This window comes from Sycon ciliatum, chromosome 2 (genome assembly GCF_964019385.1).
Source record: "Sycon ciliatum chromosome 2, ocSycCili1.1, whole genome shotgun sequence".
In the NCBI taxonomy this organism is placed as follows: Eukaryota; Metazoa; Porifera; class Calcarea; order Leucosolenida; family Sycettidae; genus Sycon; species Sycon ciliatum.
In genome coordinates, this window is record NC_088644.1 from 35,379,969 (window position 1) to 35,396,583 (window position 16,615).

General features: G+C 45.9%; 1 protein-coding gene across 1 annotated transcript; it reads right to left on the reverse strand.

The window, feature by feature from the left end:
• Positions 1–2,106: 2,106 nt before the first annotated feature.
• LOC135809827 (uncharacterized) lies at positions 2,107–10,065 on the reverse strand. The gene is made up of 5 exons (XM_065323256.1): positions 9,412–10,065; positions 7,265–7,533; positions 5,623–5,810; positions 4,689–4,765; positions 2,107–2,671 (listed from the first exon to the last, which is right to left on the reverse strand). Exons 1-5 carry the CDS (start codon positions 9,862–9,864, stop codon positions 2,288–2,290), a joined length of 1,371 nt encoding a protein of 456 aa, XP_065179328.1. The 5' UTR covers positions 9,865–10,065; the 3' UTR covers positions 2,107–2,287.
• Positions 10,066–16,615: the final 6,550 nt, after the last annotated feature.

Sequence of the window (16,615 nt, forward strand, 5' to 3'; positions counted from 1 at the left end):
CTTGAATTGAATTTGCTGGGTGAGCCCTCGTTCACGCAGTTGTACTTATCGTAATAGTCAATATCTGCTTGCTGGACGGACTAGCGGCTAGAATAGGGATGACCAAATGGTCCAAGTGTGTACTAATACACGATTATTGTTTCCATCATCGTGAAATCAGCGTTGTGGAATTACAGTCGTCTGCCTTTGGCACTGAGGACATGAGGAGAGTTGATTGTTACTTCTGCTCAGCAATGAAGCGATCATCAGCTCTCTTTGTTCTAATTATTGAGAGGACATACCAGCATCGCAATCAAGTAAAGATTAGGCGAACCTCGCCAACCTCCAAAGAGAGTCGAAGATACTTTCTCCAAATGCAAAGACGATCTTTGTGAGTTTATGACTTGCATTTGCGTGCATACATGAGCAAGTCACGGACCACGGCACGTGCGCGGTTACCATGCCATCTCGAACCGACGCCATCTTTCTAAGTTGCCGCTTCTTGACAGCCGTGATAGGGACACAGTTTTCAGAGAATTTGCAGCTATTCATGCTCTTTCAACTGACGTAGCACTCAATATGAATAATTTACAAATTCGATTTTTCAGCGAATTTTTGGGTGATGTGCCCCCTTAAGGACGCGAGCACTATTGAACCATTATCAGTTGTATGATGATTGCCTATTTAGGCGTGAAGCTATTGTAACAACGGTGATGCGTGCTGCTCTGTGACTAGTGTGCACTGGGTGATGCGTCGAATGCTTAGGCCTTGACCATCTTGTTGACGGATTATGCTAATATTTTCGTGAAATTATGCTTTTCGCATTGCTGAAAAAATTGCAGAATTATGCTGTTTTTATGGTAAAAGTTACCATATTATGCCGCATTATGCTCACATACGCTGCTAATGCAAAATGGTTCTGTGCAAAATAACAAGGGAATTTTTTTGTAGAGTAGGTTGTACTGTAGTACTAGTAGCAAAAGTTCAACGGGGTCAATGCATCGTCCGACCTGGCTACGACCATCACTGATTGTAGTGGACTGGACATATCATCAAGGCCAAGGGAGTCGTAAACCTACTTCCTACTATCCTAGTGCATCTACTTGTACTTGTACTTGTAGAACATGTTCAACTGTATGGAATTTGATGCGAACAGGCGGATTATTACAATTTTATGCGATTCGTATGCAATTTGCCTCGAATTATGCGATTATTCGATTCTGGAAGGAATTATGCGAAAAATTATGCTAGCATAATCCGTCAAGGCCTACGAATGCTACATCCATAGTTACATTATCATCAACTAACTATTTTATTTATAATTACTTCAAAGAAGTATTTTTATTTAAAGGATCTCCCAGAGGCGATGGCCTGTCGAGGGGATCTCCTGATGCAAATCATGCAATAGAAATAAACAGTGAGGAAAACTACACGTGTTACAGTATATGCTACATAATGAGCAATAAACTACTTAGTGTGTGCGGATTTTGGCTAGCCCACTTCGATGCCCTAACGCCTTGTGCATGCCCTATACAACAGGTATACTTGTACTGTGATCACTTTCTGTAAAAAAAATCTATTTTCCGCTTTGCCATGATTGCTGTGTTTGCTTTCTTTCTATATAAAATAACATGGCGAGCACGGAGACACATTTATATTTTCATGTCATGGTATGCATGCATGGTGAACGTATTAGAACTCAACTGGCACTTGGAACATTATTGTAAGTGAGATGTCTGGCTTAATCTGCATGTATCTACATAGAAGGAAACCAAACATTGGCTGAAGATGATGATACAGTGAAACTTGTCTAGTCGACTGCTCAAGGGACTTTCAAAGTGGGGTCTCTGTAGCAAGGTGGTCTCTTTATCCCAGTGGCATTTGACTGGAAATAGCATCCCTTGGTCCTGGCTGCAGTGATCTCCTGGGACAGGTGGTCGCCTTATCCGAGTGGTCGCCTTGACAGGTTTAATAACTGTACATGCGTCCAGGTGAAGACAAACAGAGAGCCAACATGTAACATGTGTAGCACGGGGACGACAACCCTTGACCTTGGCCTTGGCAGCAGTGATCAGTCGTCTACCTACCCACATACACATTCTCGTCTATGACACATGCAAGGCTGCATACTGGCGGCAAGACTCATTCGTCAAGGCAAACACAGTAAACCCAGTCGGTCACCTCAGCTATGCTGCAACTACACGACCAACGGTGTACTAGGAAAATCTCCACAGCGCTGGACAGCACTCTTGGTCTACTGTCAACAAAAGATCTGGAAAAATCTTTTTGAATATACCTATTTCAAGTACTAGAATAACCTTTGACTCAGATTTGAGCCATAAAATAAATAATACAATATTTGATGAAGTTGATTGTTCCAACTAGAAACACACGCTTCTTGCCGAACTTGACACTTGACTGACTTGACTGACTTCATGTTGATAGCCGCCGAAGTCGCAACGTCTAAGTTCGTACAATCTTTGATATTTAGAAAAACCGTCGATATCCTCAGCGCAAACGCTCCGCCTTTGGCAAAGGCCCTGATCACAATATAGTAGGTCTTGGCGGGGAGAAGAGGGTGCACAACACGCGGGTTACCATCCTCACCACCATCAGTGGCTGCAGCGATGAAACGTGTTTCAATGTCAGGACCATACAGGGTGAGTGCCAGGTCAGCTTCATCGCCAGTCGTCTAAGCAGTTAAAACAACAAACACCGGAAAATCGTCCAGAACACACCTTTAACGCCCCCCCCCCCCCCCCCCCCCAACGGTTGCACATGCAATGCTCATTTCTCACCCGCATGAGACCCGGAAAGCGAGCTATTCCGCCTCCATCTGGGGTCGCGGGCATTCCTAGTGTGTTTACATACATCCAAGAAACTGACTGGGACCCTGAGTGAAGGCAGTCGAGAAACCTCCTGGCCGGGCCAGCCTGTTTGACACGTGAACGCACCACAACTTTCCGCCTTGGCAGCGTACATATCCCACATGCGCATTCATGACGATATTCCGCCTTGGCAGCGTACATTTCCGCAGTCCCAAATGCATGCTGCATCCCGTCATTCAATGAGGTTGTTAAACTGTCCGGGCAGGAGTGACTGTAGGTGCAGGTCGGGCTGAACTTCTCCATATAACCATGGTTTTATCCACCCATAACCTAGTTTTCAAAGCTGACGGGACTCTTTTATCGGAATTAACTTGTACTACCTCCGCGTCATTAAAATTGTCGCTTCGCACATCGCAATGTTTGTGAGTTTCTCGTCTTAGTCAGACAGTCAGAATCGCTGTTTTCTGTGTTCGAACATTAATGCGACCCTTCCTGCGCAATGTCTACGTTTTACTGAAGCCGTGGTGGTCTCAGACTTTGTCGGAGCTCTCTTCTGCACCAAACAAATCCATTGCTCTCCTCACTATTCCGCCCCAGAGCGCGTATCGTTTTTTTCTGGTTTTAGTGCCGTCCCACATTTTTCCCGTGTGCATATATCAAGACTGCAAGCTTGGGTATAATAATCCTGGTATCTCTCCTGAATTCTAAATTCTGAAGTTGACGATGGCAAGGACAAAGTGTTCTCAAATTCCTAAAATGCGCTACGTGTGGCGCATGTTGCTGGGAATGTAGTACAGTCAAACCTCGTTAGGACGAACTTCAAGGGACTGAACACATTTGTTTGTCTTATCGGGAGTTCTTCTTATCCAGATCTGACAAAAAATCGATATGCATATCATATGGATTGTATTTACATGTACGTGAAGGTGCATGCTGGTGTACATGGGAAGCATGTTATTCTTAGCATAAGCCAGAAACAGGTAAGTACAATGACAAAGTGCAATGAATCACGACTGTGTCGAAAGTTCGTACAACGCACTGATTATTTTGTTAAAAACACGCTTGAAAACAATTTGCACTGTACGTACAATATGACCTCGACTATTGAAAACAAAGAAGAAAAAAGGCAGCCAGCGCACGCGCACGCTCGTGGACCGAAAGTTTGTACTACATGTACATGACCACACTGATTTTGTTCAAATCACACTTGAAAATAGTTCGTCTTCGCGAAAGTTCGCTGTACAGAAGTTCGTCGTAAACGAATAATTTTGACTTGAATTGATGCCTGGCCAACCATAGGATTGGCCTTAGTTCGTACTAATGGAAAGTTCGCCTTATCAGTGTTCGTCCTAACGAGGTTTGACTGTAGGTCTGAAAACACCAACAACATCAGTAAAGCGTTTGCCAAGGACAGAAGTTGCGAAACTGCTTACCCTATCTCGCTGGAAGGTCGTTGCAGTGTACTTGAAAAATTGCTACTTTGCCCTAATCGCCTGCCACCTGGAGGCATGGATCGCATGAAAACGAAGTTTCTAGACCTGAATTTGAACGCCCGTGCTGAAGGGTCTGCCTCAAACTCTGATGAAGACGTCAACCTTAGCTGCAAGTGCAGCGAAGCGGGAGGTCACAAACTAAAGCTTGGTCCGTCGACAATGCTCTGCCTCAATTTCTAGCTGATTTCTTTGCCCTTCGAGTGGACAAATTAAATTCGAAAAATCGCTCTGGGTAGGGACAATTTTAATGACGCGGAGGAAGTACCCAGAACGTCTAGAAGCACATCTCTCTCTCTTTCTCTCCCTCCCTTCCTCCCTACCTCTCTCTCTCTCTCTCCCCCTCCCCCCCCCCCCCCCCCATGAAAACACACATCTATCACACACATACCTCGATTGTGTACTTTCTTTTTTCTTTTGGATCACTTGTGAACGTGAATTTCATTTCCTCTCCAGGGCTGATGTGATCTAGAGGAAACAGCAAAGTGCAAAATAATAGGAAGTTGGGCCTTATGGCATCTCTCCGAGACTGGTGCGAATCACTCGCAAAGCTCCAGTCCTGGTTCGATGCAGTCAATCAGCATGTTGATATCGTACGTACGGAATTGAGCAAGCAGCTGATATACTCTATCAAGCCGCGGTGATGCAGCCAGCTGTTTTGTTCTACCATGTGCACAGGGACTGTGTGACATCATAGACTCATGAATATCAGGCACGTAGGAGCAAATTCACAAACACATTACAAAATTGTATATATAGGGACACTTCCCCCATCAATGCCTTTGTAAGATGTTCAGTTCATAGGCCAGCGAAACAAAAACTTCTTGGGACGATTTACGGCCATTGCAACGGAAAGTGCTTCTACTGCAAATATCAATGATTCACAGCTCAGCGCACTAAACCAGCATTGAGCGATGCGCAGCTAGTGCGTAAGATCTCATTCATGCTAAGCAAGGGATTTTGAAGACAGTGCCTATTGTCAAAGTTTCAAAAAATAGCAGTGCTGCTGCTGCTGCTGCTCAATGGCTGAACCTGACCATCCTGTAGTGCTATAAACTGCAAAACAGAGAGTGCCAGAATTCTGTCTGGTTTGCCTCAAAGTCATCTGCCTTTGTGGAAAGCCCCCGTCTCGCAGTTAAAAGACGCTGCCTTGGATGCTTTGTGCCGATATAGACATGCCTTGTTGTTGACTTGACCGCATAGGGATCAGTTCAGCCAATCAATCTGAGCTCTGGGTTAACTGGGTTATTCTTAGTGCCAGCAGTCGCCAGCAGTTGTCTCAGGAATGGAGATGAATGTTTTATTAAAAGGGAGGGTAATCTTACTCTTTGACTTGTCAGCATCTTCAGGCAGAGTCTGCGGTTCTTCCTTTGGTGGTGCTGGCTTTGTGCCAGGAGGACCGTAGAGTTTCCTCACAACGAGTTTGTCCGTCGGTGAAAGCTCTGATATCACGGGAAAATCAGAATCCTGTGTCGGCCTCCCATCAATGCTCAATATCAACCCTTTAGGAAATCTGTGCACGACAACCAACAGTTTACGTACAGAACACGGACAGAAGTCAAGAAATCAAACTACTAATAAGTTAAACAAACAATAAGAGAACTGAAAAAGTGTTTTTTTAAACTCTTGGACAGCCTGAAACCTCTCTGTTTTACTAATATGTTATAAATATAATAATATGTTCATCCTTGCATCGAGTCAAGAACTTGGTTTTAGCACTGGACTCCCACTACGATGCCTTTAGCCGATTGGCAAATGCTTTCACTTACTAATACTTGACTTCACCGCAATCTGTTCAACCAGACACTAAGAGCCCTGCTGATAATAAAGAACACGATTGAAACAGCTAGTTGTTCGAAGATTCAGTACCAATATATTTAGTATGATTTCACCTCGAAGCATGAACTTAATCCAGCCTATATGGTGCTTGGTCCTGCCGCTGATCCCGAGACCCATGGTCGGGGGAGGTAGGCCCAAATCACCACCCATGGTCGGAGGAGGTAGGCCCAATTCACCAACACGCTGCGCCGGTTTCCCGCTCTATAGTCATGTCTCCCCATTGGTTCAGTCTTCCCATTCCGTTCCCCGCTGGACTGTGTATTTCAGAAAGAAAAATAAAATAAAAAAATAAATAAAGAATGGACTCGGATGGAGAGCCAAGGATAAATATATATTAAATAAAAAATGGACCAAGGAACTACATGTAAAAGTTACGCTATAATGTCCACTAACACCACCAGTTACTAAACGGCTAGTTAGTTGTAGGACGTCAGTACCGTCGGTCAGTGTCGTGAGCTGATTGTTTCGTACCTGGTGGTGTTAGTGGACATTATAATTATAGCGTAACTCGTAGTTACTTGGTCCATTTTATATTTAATATAAATTTATCCTTGGCTCTCCATCCAAGTCCATTCTTTATTTTATTTTTTATACTGAAATACACAGTGCAGCACTTCATTTTTTTATTTACAGGTGGAATCCTGATAATTCGAATATGGCTTAATTCGAACATACCGCTTAATTAGAAGTGTTTCCAGGATTGATTTCTGTCAATTCGATTCCCACATAAAGTTTTCTGATAATTCGAACCTCGAACCGGACATGTCCGGTTAATTCGAAGTTCCACGGATTTCACTTTCATAGAAAATGTGTGGGATTTGTGCTGATAATTCGAAGTAAGCAAAGTGTAATTCGAAGTTCACTATACACTGTAATGATCAGTTCAGTTTGCATGAGCAGGCTGTGCTGGTCAGTTCAGTATCCGTGAAATCTGTATCTAAGGTCCATAGCGCAACTCTACGTGAACATGGGAGCATTTTGACATACATATTGTGTTGTGGGTTCATGTTTGGATAATTAGAATGTCCGGATAATCAGAAGATTTTTCCTGGCATTTGGAGATTCGAATTATCAGGATTACACCTGAAATATAAAAAGTAAAGCATTGAGTTACATGGAGACACTTACCTATAGTGCATGATGGACTGCATGTCGTATGTAGAGCCTGTAACATCATCCGCCTTGAACGGTTCCAGGATTTGTCTCTGGATCTGCTCCTCATCCCAGTAGTTTGGTGACCCCGTGAACTCTGCCATCACCTTGGGCACGTTCCAGAGCACAATGCCCTTGATGGGTGACTGGTGTTCGTGCAGTAGACCAAGCACGTGACCAAATTCGTGGAGTACAGTTGACTTGTCAATCACAGCAAGGTTCATCGTGCACTCATCTTTAGGAATCTGAAAACGCGCATGCCGGGGAAGGTGAACGAGAGAGAGAGAGAGAGAGAGAGAGAGAGAGAGAGAGAGAGAGACAGAGAGAGTGTCACAGTGTGCGTAATGCATGCATCTACGTGACTGGCGCTCGACCTACTGTTGTGGACATGGAAATCCGGTCGCACGTCTAGCGGCCCCAGGGTGCTGGCCATGCAGCCGTGGATAAGCGGTACACACATGCAATTTATGCGCTGCAGCGTGATAGTCGCATCGAATCAACATGTGCCCTTCACGCAGCGTTCTGTACGCGCTGAGGGCGCCGGCCCCGGTCAATCGACCGGATTTCCATGTCCATGACAGTACGTAGCTAACTGAGCTATACGTAACGTTGCGTTCAGGCACAGCCACTAGTCTACGGTACCGGCGCTAGTGACATGTCCACTCACGCGCGATGAAAATACAGTATTTTTTGCTGGACTCGACTACGCTGTACAGACTGTCAGTGTACTGTGCTTGTGCAAGGACATCAAAGACAAAGCGTGGACAGTAGGCATGTCGCATACATGTACATCAGGGGCGTGCTCGGCCCCCCAACTAGGGGGGTGCACGGGAGCCGAGGGGAGCCCCCCCCCCCCCCCTCGGCAATTTTCTGCAATTTGTTTGCAACCTTTCTTGAATTTTAGAGCATATTTGCATACATTACAATTGCAATTACCCAGATTGAAAATGTTTGGGGGGTGCACGTGCCCCCCCGTGCCCATCGCCGAGCACGCGCCTGTACATGTATGTATGTCCAAAGTGGAAACCAGTGTTTTCATCTTGGTCTTGAAGTGGGTGCTTTGGTCTTGGACTGGAGTACGAGCGGCTGTTTGTGTTGTTAGTAAAATTACTGTTCAGGTTTGTGGTTTTGAGGACAAAGGCAATGAGTTTTCAGCAGAAGACTTTGTCGGCTCTCTGGGAAAAAAACAGCGTGAAATTTCTGACGGAGAGTCGGATTCTTCCGCCACCGGCACTGCTGAAGGCAGCAGCCAAGTTGAAGTTCAAGACTGTGACGAGCCAAGTTTCACAATAGAGGACGAAACTGATGACGAGCCCGCTGCAAAAAGATTGACTTTTGGTGAAGATTATGACTTTTCCGACGTTGGCACACTCTATGATGACGAGAATTGTCGGTGGAAACTCTGTCCACGCACTGCCCCTTTATAAAACAAAGGTGGCGATCGCCAATCAACACTGGACACCCACCAAGTCCTTCCCTTATCCAGTCAGTAGCTTATTGCAAAATGGGGGTCGGAACTTTTTGGAAACCACCTTTTTTTGACCCGGTGCACGCGCCTGATGAAGAGTTCAAAGAGCACAAGCAAAGAAGACATCTGAGGGTGATAGCGTCCCTCATTGGGCACAACTCTACATGACTGCAGTGTTACCACTGCCCGTATTTGTCCGTATTTTTACGGAAAAAAGATGTTTTGTCCGCAGTACGGATTTCAATCGAATTATGCCGGAAAAAGCGTTTTTGTTTTCCACTCGGCGAAGTGTTTTGGTAGTCATAGAATGCTTTGGAGTTTGGACTGAAGTGTAAAAATGCAACGAAGTTTTGCTTAGCGGAGGAAGTATACAGGTGAGAAATTACAGGAAATTCAGCAAGTGCAGCCGGTGTGACAATGGACATGCATGTGCAAGTCTGTGTGTATTGTTTTTTTTCCAAATTACACTAATAATCAGTGAGAATATTGACCTGAAAAAACGAGTACGGAAAACGCTGAAAAATTCCGCAAAATGGCACTGGGCAATACGGATGGGGGTAGAGGGCACTTGGTAACACTGTGACTGTACCTGCTTGTATGTATGCATACATGATCACGTATCATTATTGCACACGGGAACTGTGGCATGACTTACCCTCAGTGCATCCGTCCCCACACGGGAGTACGAGCCCTCCTTTTCCTTGAAAGACACTCGCACTTCCGAGTCGCTTCGATCTGTCACTTCAACGAATGAAATACTACAATGTTGGCTCCATTCGCTGGCAATGGGTAGCACTCGATCACGTTTCGGATGATCTTCAGTAAAGTACACTTTTATAGCCTCGGACTTCTTTTTCGCCCAGAGGTTCTTTCTATCCTTGTTGGCCAATGCAAACTGGGGTTTCACCACATTCGTACTGTCCTGACTCGGTCGCCTTTCAGCTTGGGGCTCAGTCCCACCCGATGCGGCCACTTCGTCCTGTTCGTCCGACTCTTGCTTTGAAGAGTTAGCGGCACATTCAGCTTTGCGCTGTTCAACATCTTGTAGCTGATCGCGTTCATCGCCAACCTCGTCGCTAGGTAGAAACACTGGATTGCGGCACCACATGACCGCTTTCTTCACAGCACTCAACACGACTGACGTTGTATCCGTGCTATCGAAATGGAGCAGCAGTAAACTTATCTAGGTCGCTAATACTATGGGTAAAATGAATACTTGCTTTTACTATCAGTATCTGAAAGAGAAAAAAACTGTTTCTACAGTGATCATGTACATGACTAATTGAACTACATTATTTTTACAAACGCCAAAGGGCCAAAGGCAGGGCCGGGATCGGGACACGGCTGTTAGCTGCACTTGAATCGCGGCAACTTAGTTTTCTGCACGTGAACCATGAAAAATCAATGCATGCTCATGCATGTTCATGCATAACCAGTCAGCTGGCCTGCTCGCCCACGCATTTGACAGGTAACAATTCCATCAAATTTGAGATATCGCTTCGTTCTAAGTCTCAAAACAGTTCTAAAGTCACCAAACCACGCTGGTAATCGATGGCTATTCAATGTTAACATCTTCAGGAAGACTTCAGCCGTTTCCCGAGAGTTTGGGCATCGTTGCTGTTATTTTTCACGGTGTTCTTCTTCCTCCTGTCTGGAGCTGCAATTGCATCCTGGAATTATTTGAAAGGTATTTCGTGCGGGCGGTGGGGGGTTCCAACAGGCATAAACTGACATCGCTATAGGATAACTGGTAACTTTCACCCTTCAAGGAGGTAGAGCAATGAGAATTTTTTTGTGGCGGTCGTCCAATTTTTGTGGCGGTCGTGGCTGTATTTGTGCACTTCCAAGGCTTTCATTCTGCCTGATACTACTCTCTACTGTATGGGAATTGTTGTTTAGGCACATGTAGCTGTCTTATTTGGTAGATCTACTGTTTTCAATCACTTGGGACACTTTGTCTAGCCTATTTGTCTTTCGTTCATGCCATCTATCAGTTTTGTGGGGTGCCTTGGCCTGTATTTGTGAAGTTCTCGAGTAAAGACCCTAATTCTTGACTGGAGTCACGACTTGAATTGTATTTGCTGGGCGAGCCCTCGTTCACGCAGTTGTCCTTATCGTAATAGTCAATATCTGCTTGCTGGACGGACTAGCGGCTAGAATAGGGATGACCAAATGGTTCAAGTGTGTACTAGTACACGATTATTGTTTCCATCATCGTGAAATGAGCGTTGTGGAATTGCAGTCGTCTGCCTTTGGCACTGAGGACATGAGGAGAGTTGATTGTTACTTCTGCTCAGCAATGAAGCGATCATCAGCTCTCTTTGTTCTAATTATTGAGAGGACATACCGGCATCGCAATCAAGTAAAGATTAGGCAAACCTCACCAACCTCCAAAGAGAGTCGAAGATATTTTCTCCAAATGCAAAGACGATCTTTGTGAGTTTGTGACTTGCATTTGCGTGCATACATGAGCAAGTCACGGACCACGGCACGTGCGCGGTTACCATGCCATCTCGAACCGACGCCATCTTTCTAAGTTGCCGCTTCTTGACAGCCGTGGGGAGAGATTGAAGAAAATCCGAAAATGAGTCACCTTGTCACCACAAGGCGCTAATTCTAGTCTGTACTGACTGTAGACTACTAGTACTACTACCAAGAGTCCATAACGGCAAGAGTATGCAACTGTGATTATGGGTGCATGCGTACGCGTGGCGCGCTGCCTAGGCGCCTTCATTACCATGATTACGTAACTAAGTTACTTGCCTTCATCACGCTCTGAAAGCATGCATTCAAACTCTCAATTTCTCGCACGAGCCCATCCGTTTTTGCTCGATTCGTTCCAGTACCTACACAATCTCTGAATTCTGATGCGTCTAGCACATCTCAATTCTAAAATCCACCGGGAATCCACAGGAAAACTACACAGACTACCCTGTTATTATTCATTGCAAAAGAACACCGAAAGGCCAGACCGCATGGTGAAGACAAATGTCTAGACTACTGAAGGATTCTCTGAATCCTTGTGCCATTAACAAGAGGCAGGATGAGCGCGTTACGGGTTGAGTTTGTCGAAAACCAATTGTACTTCATCATGTGTGAAGGGGTTTTATGAAGAAATATTTTATGAACCAGTGTACAGAGATGGTGCTTATGACGAACGGAGAGAGGAGAAGTGTGTGCAAGTCGATAAAGGGCATCCGAAGGAAAACATCGATCCTTGTTGTAAAGAATTTTAAGTGTAAATCTATGGTGGACTTCTAATTGGTTCAGAGTTGTGTCAGAAAGGCCACACCAAGCGGTATCGCAATAGTCGAATATAGGGAGAATATAGCACTGATAAAATAATAGTTTACGCTGGATGGGCAAATGAGTGCAATGTGGTTGTAGTACCCCTTATGCTGAACTGGTTCGCTTGCATACACAGTTGACATGTGCAGCCCAAGAGAGTTTGCAGTCAAACATCACACCTAGATGTTTGTGCTGAGTAACAACACGGATAGGCATAGTCGAGTCAGGGAAGTATAATGGTTGATCAGGAGGGGATGAAGAAATATACATGGCTTCTGTCTTGTCTATATTGGGCTGGAGTTTCCACGTTTGCATCCACATGACAGTGCTGTTGATGCGATGCTGCATGGTAAAGAGTAATTGTGCAGGGGAGGAATCAGAACAGATAAGGCCAGTGTCATCCGCATACAAACTAACATCGGGGACAACTGAAGGTAGGTCATTAACGTAAAGCAAGAATAACAAAGGACCCAGAATGGAACCTTGGGGCACTCCAGACGTTACAGGGAGGGGATCAGACAAGAAATAGGACAAGCGAACAGCCTGAGAACGAGCAGACAGATACGAGGATATCCAACGCAAGGCAGCATCCTCCACCCGGAAGGTGACCTCCAACTTGGCAAGTAAGCCACGATGCCAAACGGTGTCGAATGCCTTAGCCAAGTCGAAAAACACCATTCCCACGTGCTCCCCACAGTTCCTCTTTGTCGCTATGTCTTGGACAAGTCGAGTCACCTGGTATTGAGTTGAGTCACCACGGCAGAATCCCGACTGAGCTGGTGAGAGAGCCGGAGCGATGTGCAGGTAGAGGGAATCGAATACAATACGCTCACAAAGTTTGGAAACTGTGCGCAGCAGAGAGATGGGGCGGTAGTTTGCCGGGCAAGCACGGGAGCCTTTATTCTTGTAAAGCGGTGTCACGATGGCGGATTTCCAATCCTGTGGGAATGTACCAGTTCGAAATGACATATTTAAAAAAAATAATGGCGAGAGGATAGGCTATTGATGGTGCAAGAGACTGCAGCACTTCATTCGGGATCCCATCTGAGCCGGGAGACTTTCCACATTTCAGGCGCTTCAGATATTTCCGAACTTGAAACGTAGTGACATGTCACGGCTGTTAGCTGCACTTGGATCGCGGCAACTTAGTTTTCTGCACGTGAACCCTGAAAAATCAATGCATGCTCATGCATGTTCATGCATAACCAGTCAGCTGGCCTGCTCGCCCACGCATTTGACAGGTAACAATTCCATCAAATTTGAGATATCGCTTCGTTCTAAGTCTCAAAACAGTTCTAAAGTCACCAAACCACGCTGGTAATCGATGGCTATTCAATGTTAACATCTTCAGGAAGACTTCAGCCGTTTCCCGAGAGTTTGGGCATCGTTGCCGTTATTTTTCACGGTGTTCTTCTTCGTCCTGTCTGGAGCTGCAATTGCATCCTGGAATTATTTGAAAGGTATTTCGTGCGGGCTGTGGGGGGTTCCAACAGGCATAAACTGACATCGCTATAGGATAACTGGTAACTTTCACCCTTCAAGGAGGTAGAGCAATGAGAATTTTTTTGTGGCGGTCGTCCAATTTTTGTGGCGGTCATGGCTGTATTTGTGCACTTCCAAGGCTTTCATTCTGCCTGATACTACTTCGGACTGTATGGGAATCGTTGTTTAGGCACATGTAGCTGTCTTATTTGGTAGATCTGCTGTTTTCAATCACTTGGGACACTTTGTCTAGCCTATTTGTCTTTCGTTCGTGCCATCTATCAGTTTTGTGGGGTGCCTTGACCTGTATTTGTGAAGTTCTCGAGTAAAGACCCTAATTCTTGACTGGAGTCACGTCTTGAATTGAATTTGCTTGGTGAGCCCTCGTTCACGCAGTTGTACTTATCGTAATAGTCAATATCTGCTTGCTGGACGGACTAGCGGCTAGAATAGGGATGACCAAATGGTCCAAGTGTGTACTAGTACACGATTATTGTTTCCATCATCGTGAAATGCTCGTTGTGGAATTGCAGCCGTCTGCCTTTGGCACTGAGGACATGAGGAGAGTTGATTGTTACTTCTGCTCAGCAATGAAGCGATCATCAGCTCTCTTTGTTCTAATTATTGAGAGGACATACCGGCATCGCAATCAAGTAAAGATTAGGCAAACCTCGCCAACCTCCAAAGAGAGTCGAAGATATTTTCTCCAAATGCAAAGACGATCTTTGTGAGTTTGTGACTTGCATTTGCGTGCATACATGAGCAAGTCATGGACCACGGCACGTGCGCGGTTACCATGCCATCTCGAACCGACGCCATCTTTCTAAGTTGCCGCTTCTTGACAGCCGTGGACAGTGATTGTACGGAACGGAACAGATATGAAAGGCGACTGGGGCAAAAGGGGGAATGCGCCACGAAGGATCATCAGCCAGCCCAAATGAGGTGAACTGAGTGTTCAGAATATCAGCTATGCTCTTGGGGGACGTGGCGACCGTACCGTCGGATGCTATCATCGTTTGGGGCATGACACGGCCGGAAGTGTGCCGCTGTGCTCGCACAAACTGAAAGAGTGTAGGTCGATTCGGTGACGTTAGTGATGCTTGGATGGAGCGTATATATTGACGATGTGCTTGCCGAGACAGGTGCTTTACAGCATTCCTTTGTCGGTTATAAGCTGCATGATTTACTGCTGTCGGATATTTTTTGTACACACTATATAGATCACGCTTGCGTTTTACAGCAGACCTGAGCCCAGCAGTAACCCATGGTGGAGATTGCATGCGGGGTCGTGGAGATGTCACAGTGTGGGTGGCTCCGAATGAGGTGAGGTGACGACGGAAGGCGGACTGGAGCTCACAATCAAAGTGATGAAGTGCGTCATTAACATCAGTGTACGAGTTCAGAGAGGACCAGTTGTAGCCAGCTAAATCAGCGTTGATTAATTGCCAAAGGTGCGAAGGTACTTGTTTGAAGCGATACAGTGAAGAGGGAGGACCAGTGGAAGAGTTGGGGAAGTAGTTCGAAATAGGGGCGTAACATAAAGTGCAAACAATCTGTATATGGTCAGACATACCCAAGGGAGGTGCTTGATCAATTGAGCGCATGAGGCGTGGTCGGTTGGTGATCACCAAGTCCAGACACGAAACAGAGCCATTAGGCGAGGAATGAGTGGGGAAGTCAACCATCTGGTGGAGCCCAAGAGCAGCAAATACTGTGCTAAGGAGATCACCAGCCTTCGAGGTAGACTCGGTGGGACACCAGCTTGAGTTGTGGGCGTTGAAATCGCCAGTCACTAACAGATCATAAGAATCTAAACAGACTGACTGTAATGCCTCAACAAACATGTCACAAAAGTACGACAATTGCATTGTGCTCTGTGAGGGTGGTCGATACATGCAGCATAGTAAGATGTGATTCTGAGATTGAGTAGAGGGGGAGCCAAGTTCAAGCCACACAGACTCGCAGCCAGGGCGTTGAAGGTCGGCACGAGGGGAGACGTAAGGAAAGGAGTCCGAACGGACAAGTACGGCAACACCCCCATACCCACGGCTACAATGTGCTTACCGATTGTCTTCCGGAGGTCGATCTCTGCGGATGCAGATATAGCCTGACAGTGAGAGCGGGTTCGAGGGACAGAGCCACGTCTCTGTTAGGCAGATTATGTCAGGCTTAGCACATTCGGCAATAACGCAGAGCTCAGACAACTTGTTGACAACAGAGCGACAATTCAGAGATACTAGGGTTAAATCACGCTGGGATTTAGGGAAAAAAGGGAACGCTGATGGATTTAGCGCAAGACCATTCGACTTAGCACCCCGAAGACTACAACTGGTGAAAAGTAGCAAAAGCCATGGCAACTAACGCACCATTCAACAGCTTGGAATCCTGACCGCCACTAGTGACTAGGCACTATTCAGCCTGGTCTACACCACACTGTGGCACACAGCTATGAAGTGACATTTTCTGTCCCAGGGGAAACTCGCGGAAAAAAAGGGCACATTTTCGGCCATAACTCTTGAACGGCTGGTCAGATAGGGACACAGTTTTCAGAGAATTTGCAGCTATTCATGCTCTTTCAACTGACGTAGCACTCAATATGAATTTACAAATTCGATTTTTCAGCGAATTTTTGGGTGATGTGCCCCCTTAAGGGGGCACATCACCCAAAAATTTCATATGGCATTCAATTGACCGTAACTTTGGTGTTTCTCAGTGGATTTGAGTGAAATTTTGACCACACACTCCTGCCACTATGCTGGCCCTCAGGACATGATTTACAAGTTCTTGCGCCTCACTGACAGGCTTTCCAGGCCGGAAAAACTCAAATTTCCGGCATAGTGCTACGGTGTGCGAGCCACCCAGGAGCCAAACAAATGCATTTACATTTTTTCACATTTTCGTGCCCATTCTGTCCGTGCGCGGGACCCAAACCTAAAACAAGTCCAGAAGCAGCCATGGGTGGTGGGGTACGGCCCCTCAACGTGGCCCTGGAATCTGTCACAACGGAACGAGTGGGCGTTCTTTCACGGACTCCCACAGACCCAAGTCAATTTTTGAATTTTTTTAGGTTTGGCACGTGCTACGAGGTC

Bases quoted from the DNA above. Each gene is read 5' to 3' on its own strand.
- LOC135809827 (XM_065323256.1), bottom strand. From the start codon at position 9,864: ATGTGGTGCCGCAATCCAGTGTTTCTACCTAGCGACGAGGTTGGCGAT. The intron at 7,534-9,411 runs GTAAGTCATGCC...GCGCGTTTTCAG, and splicing joins TGGGGACGGATGCACTGAGG to ATTCCTAAAGATGAGTGCAC. The intron at 2,672-4,688 runs GTATGTGTGTGA...TTAACTGCTTAG, and splicing joins AAAGAAAGTACACAATCGAG to ACGACTGGCGATGAAGCTGA.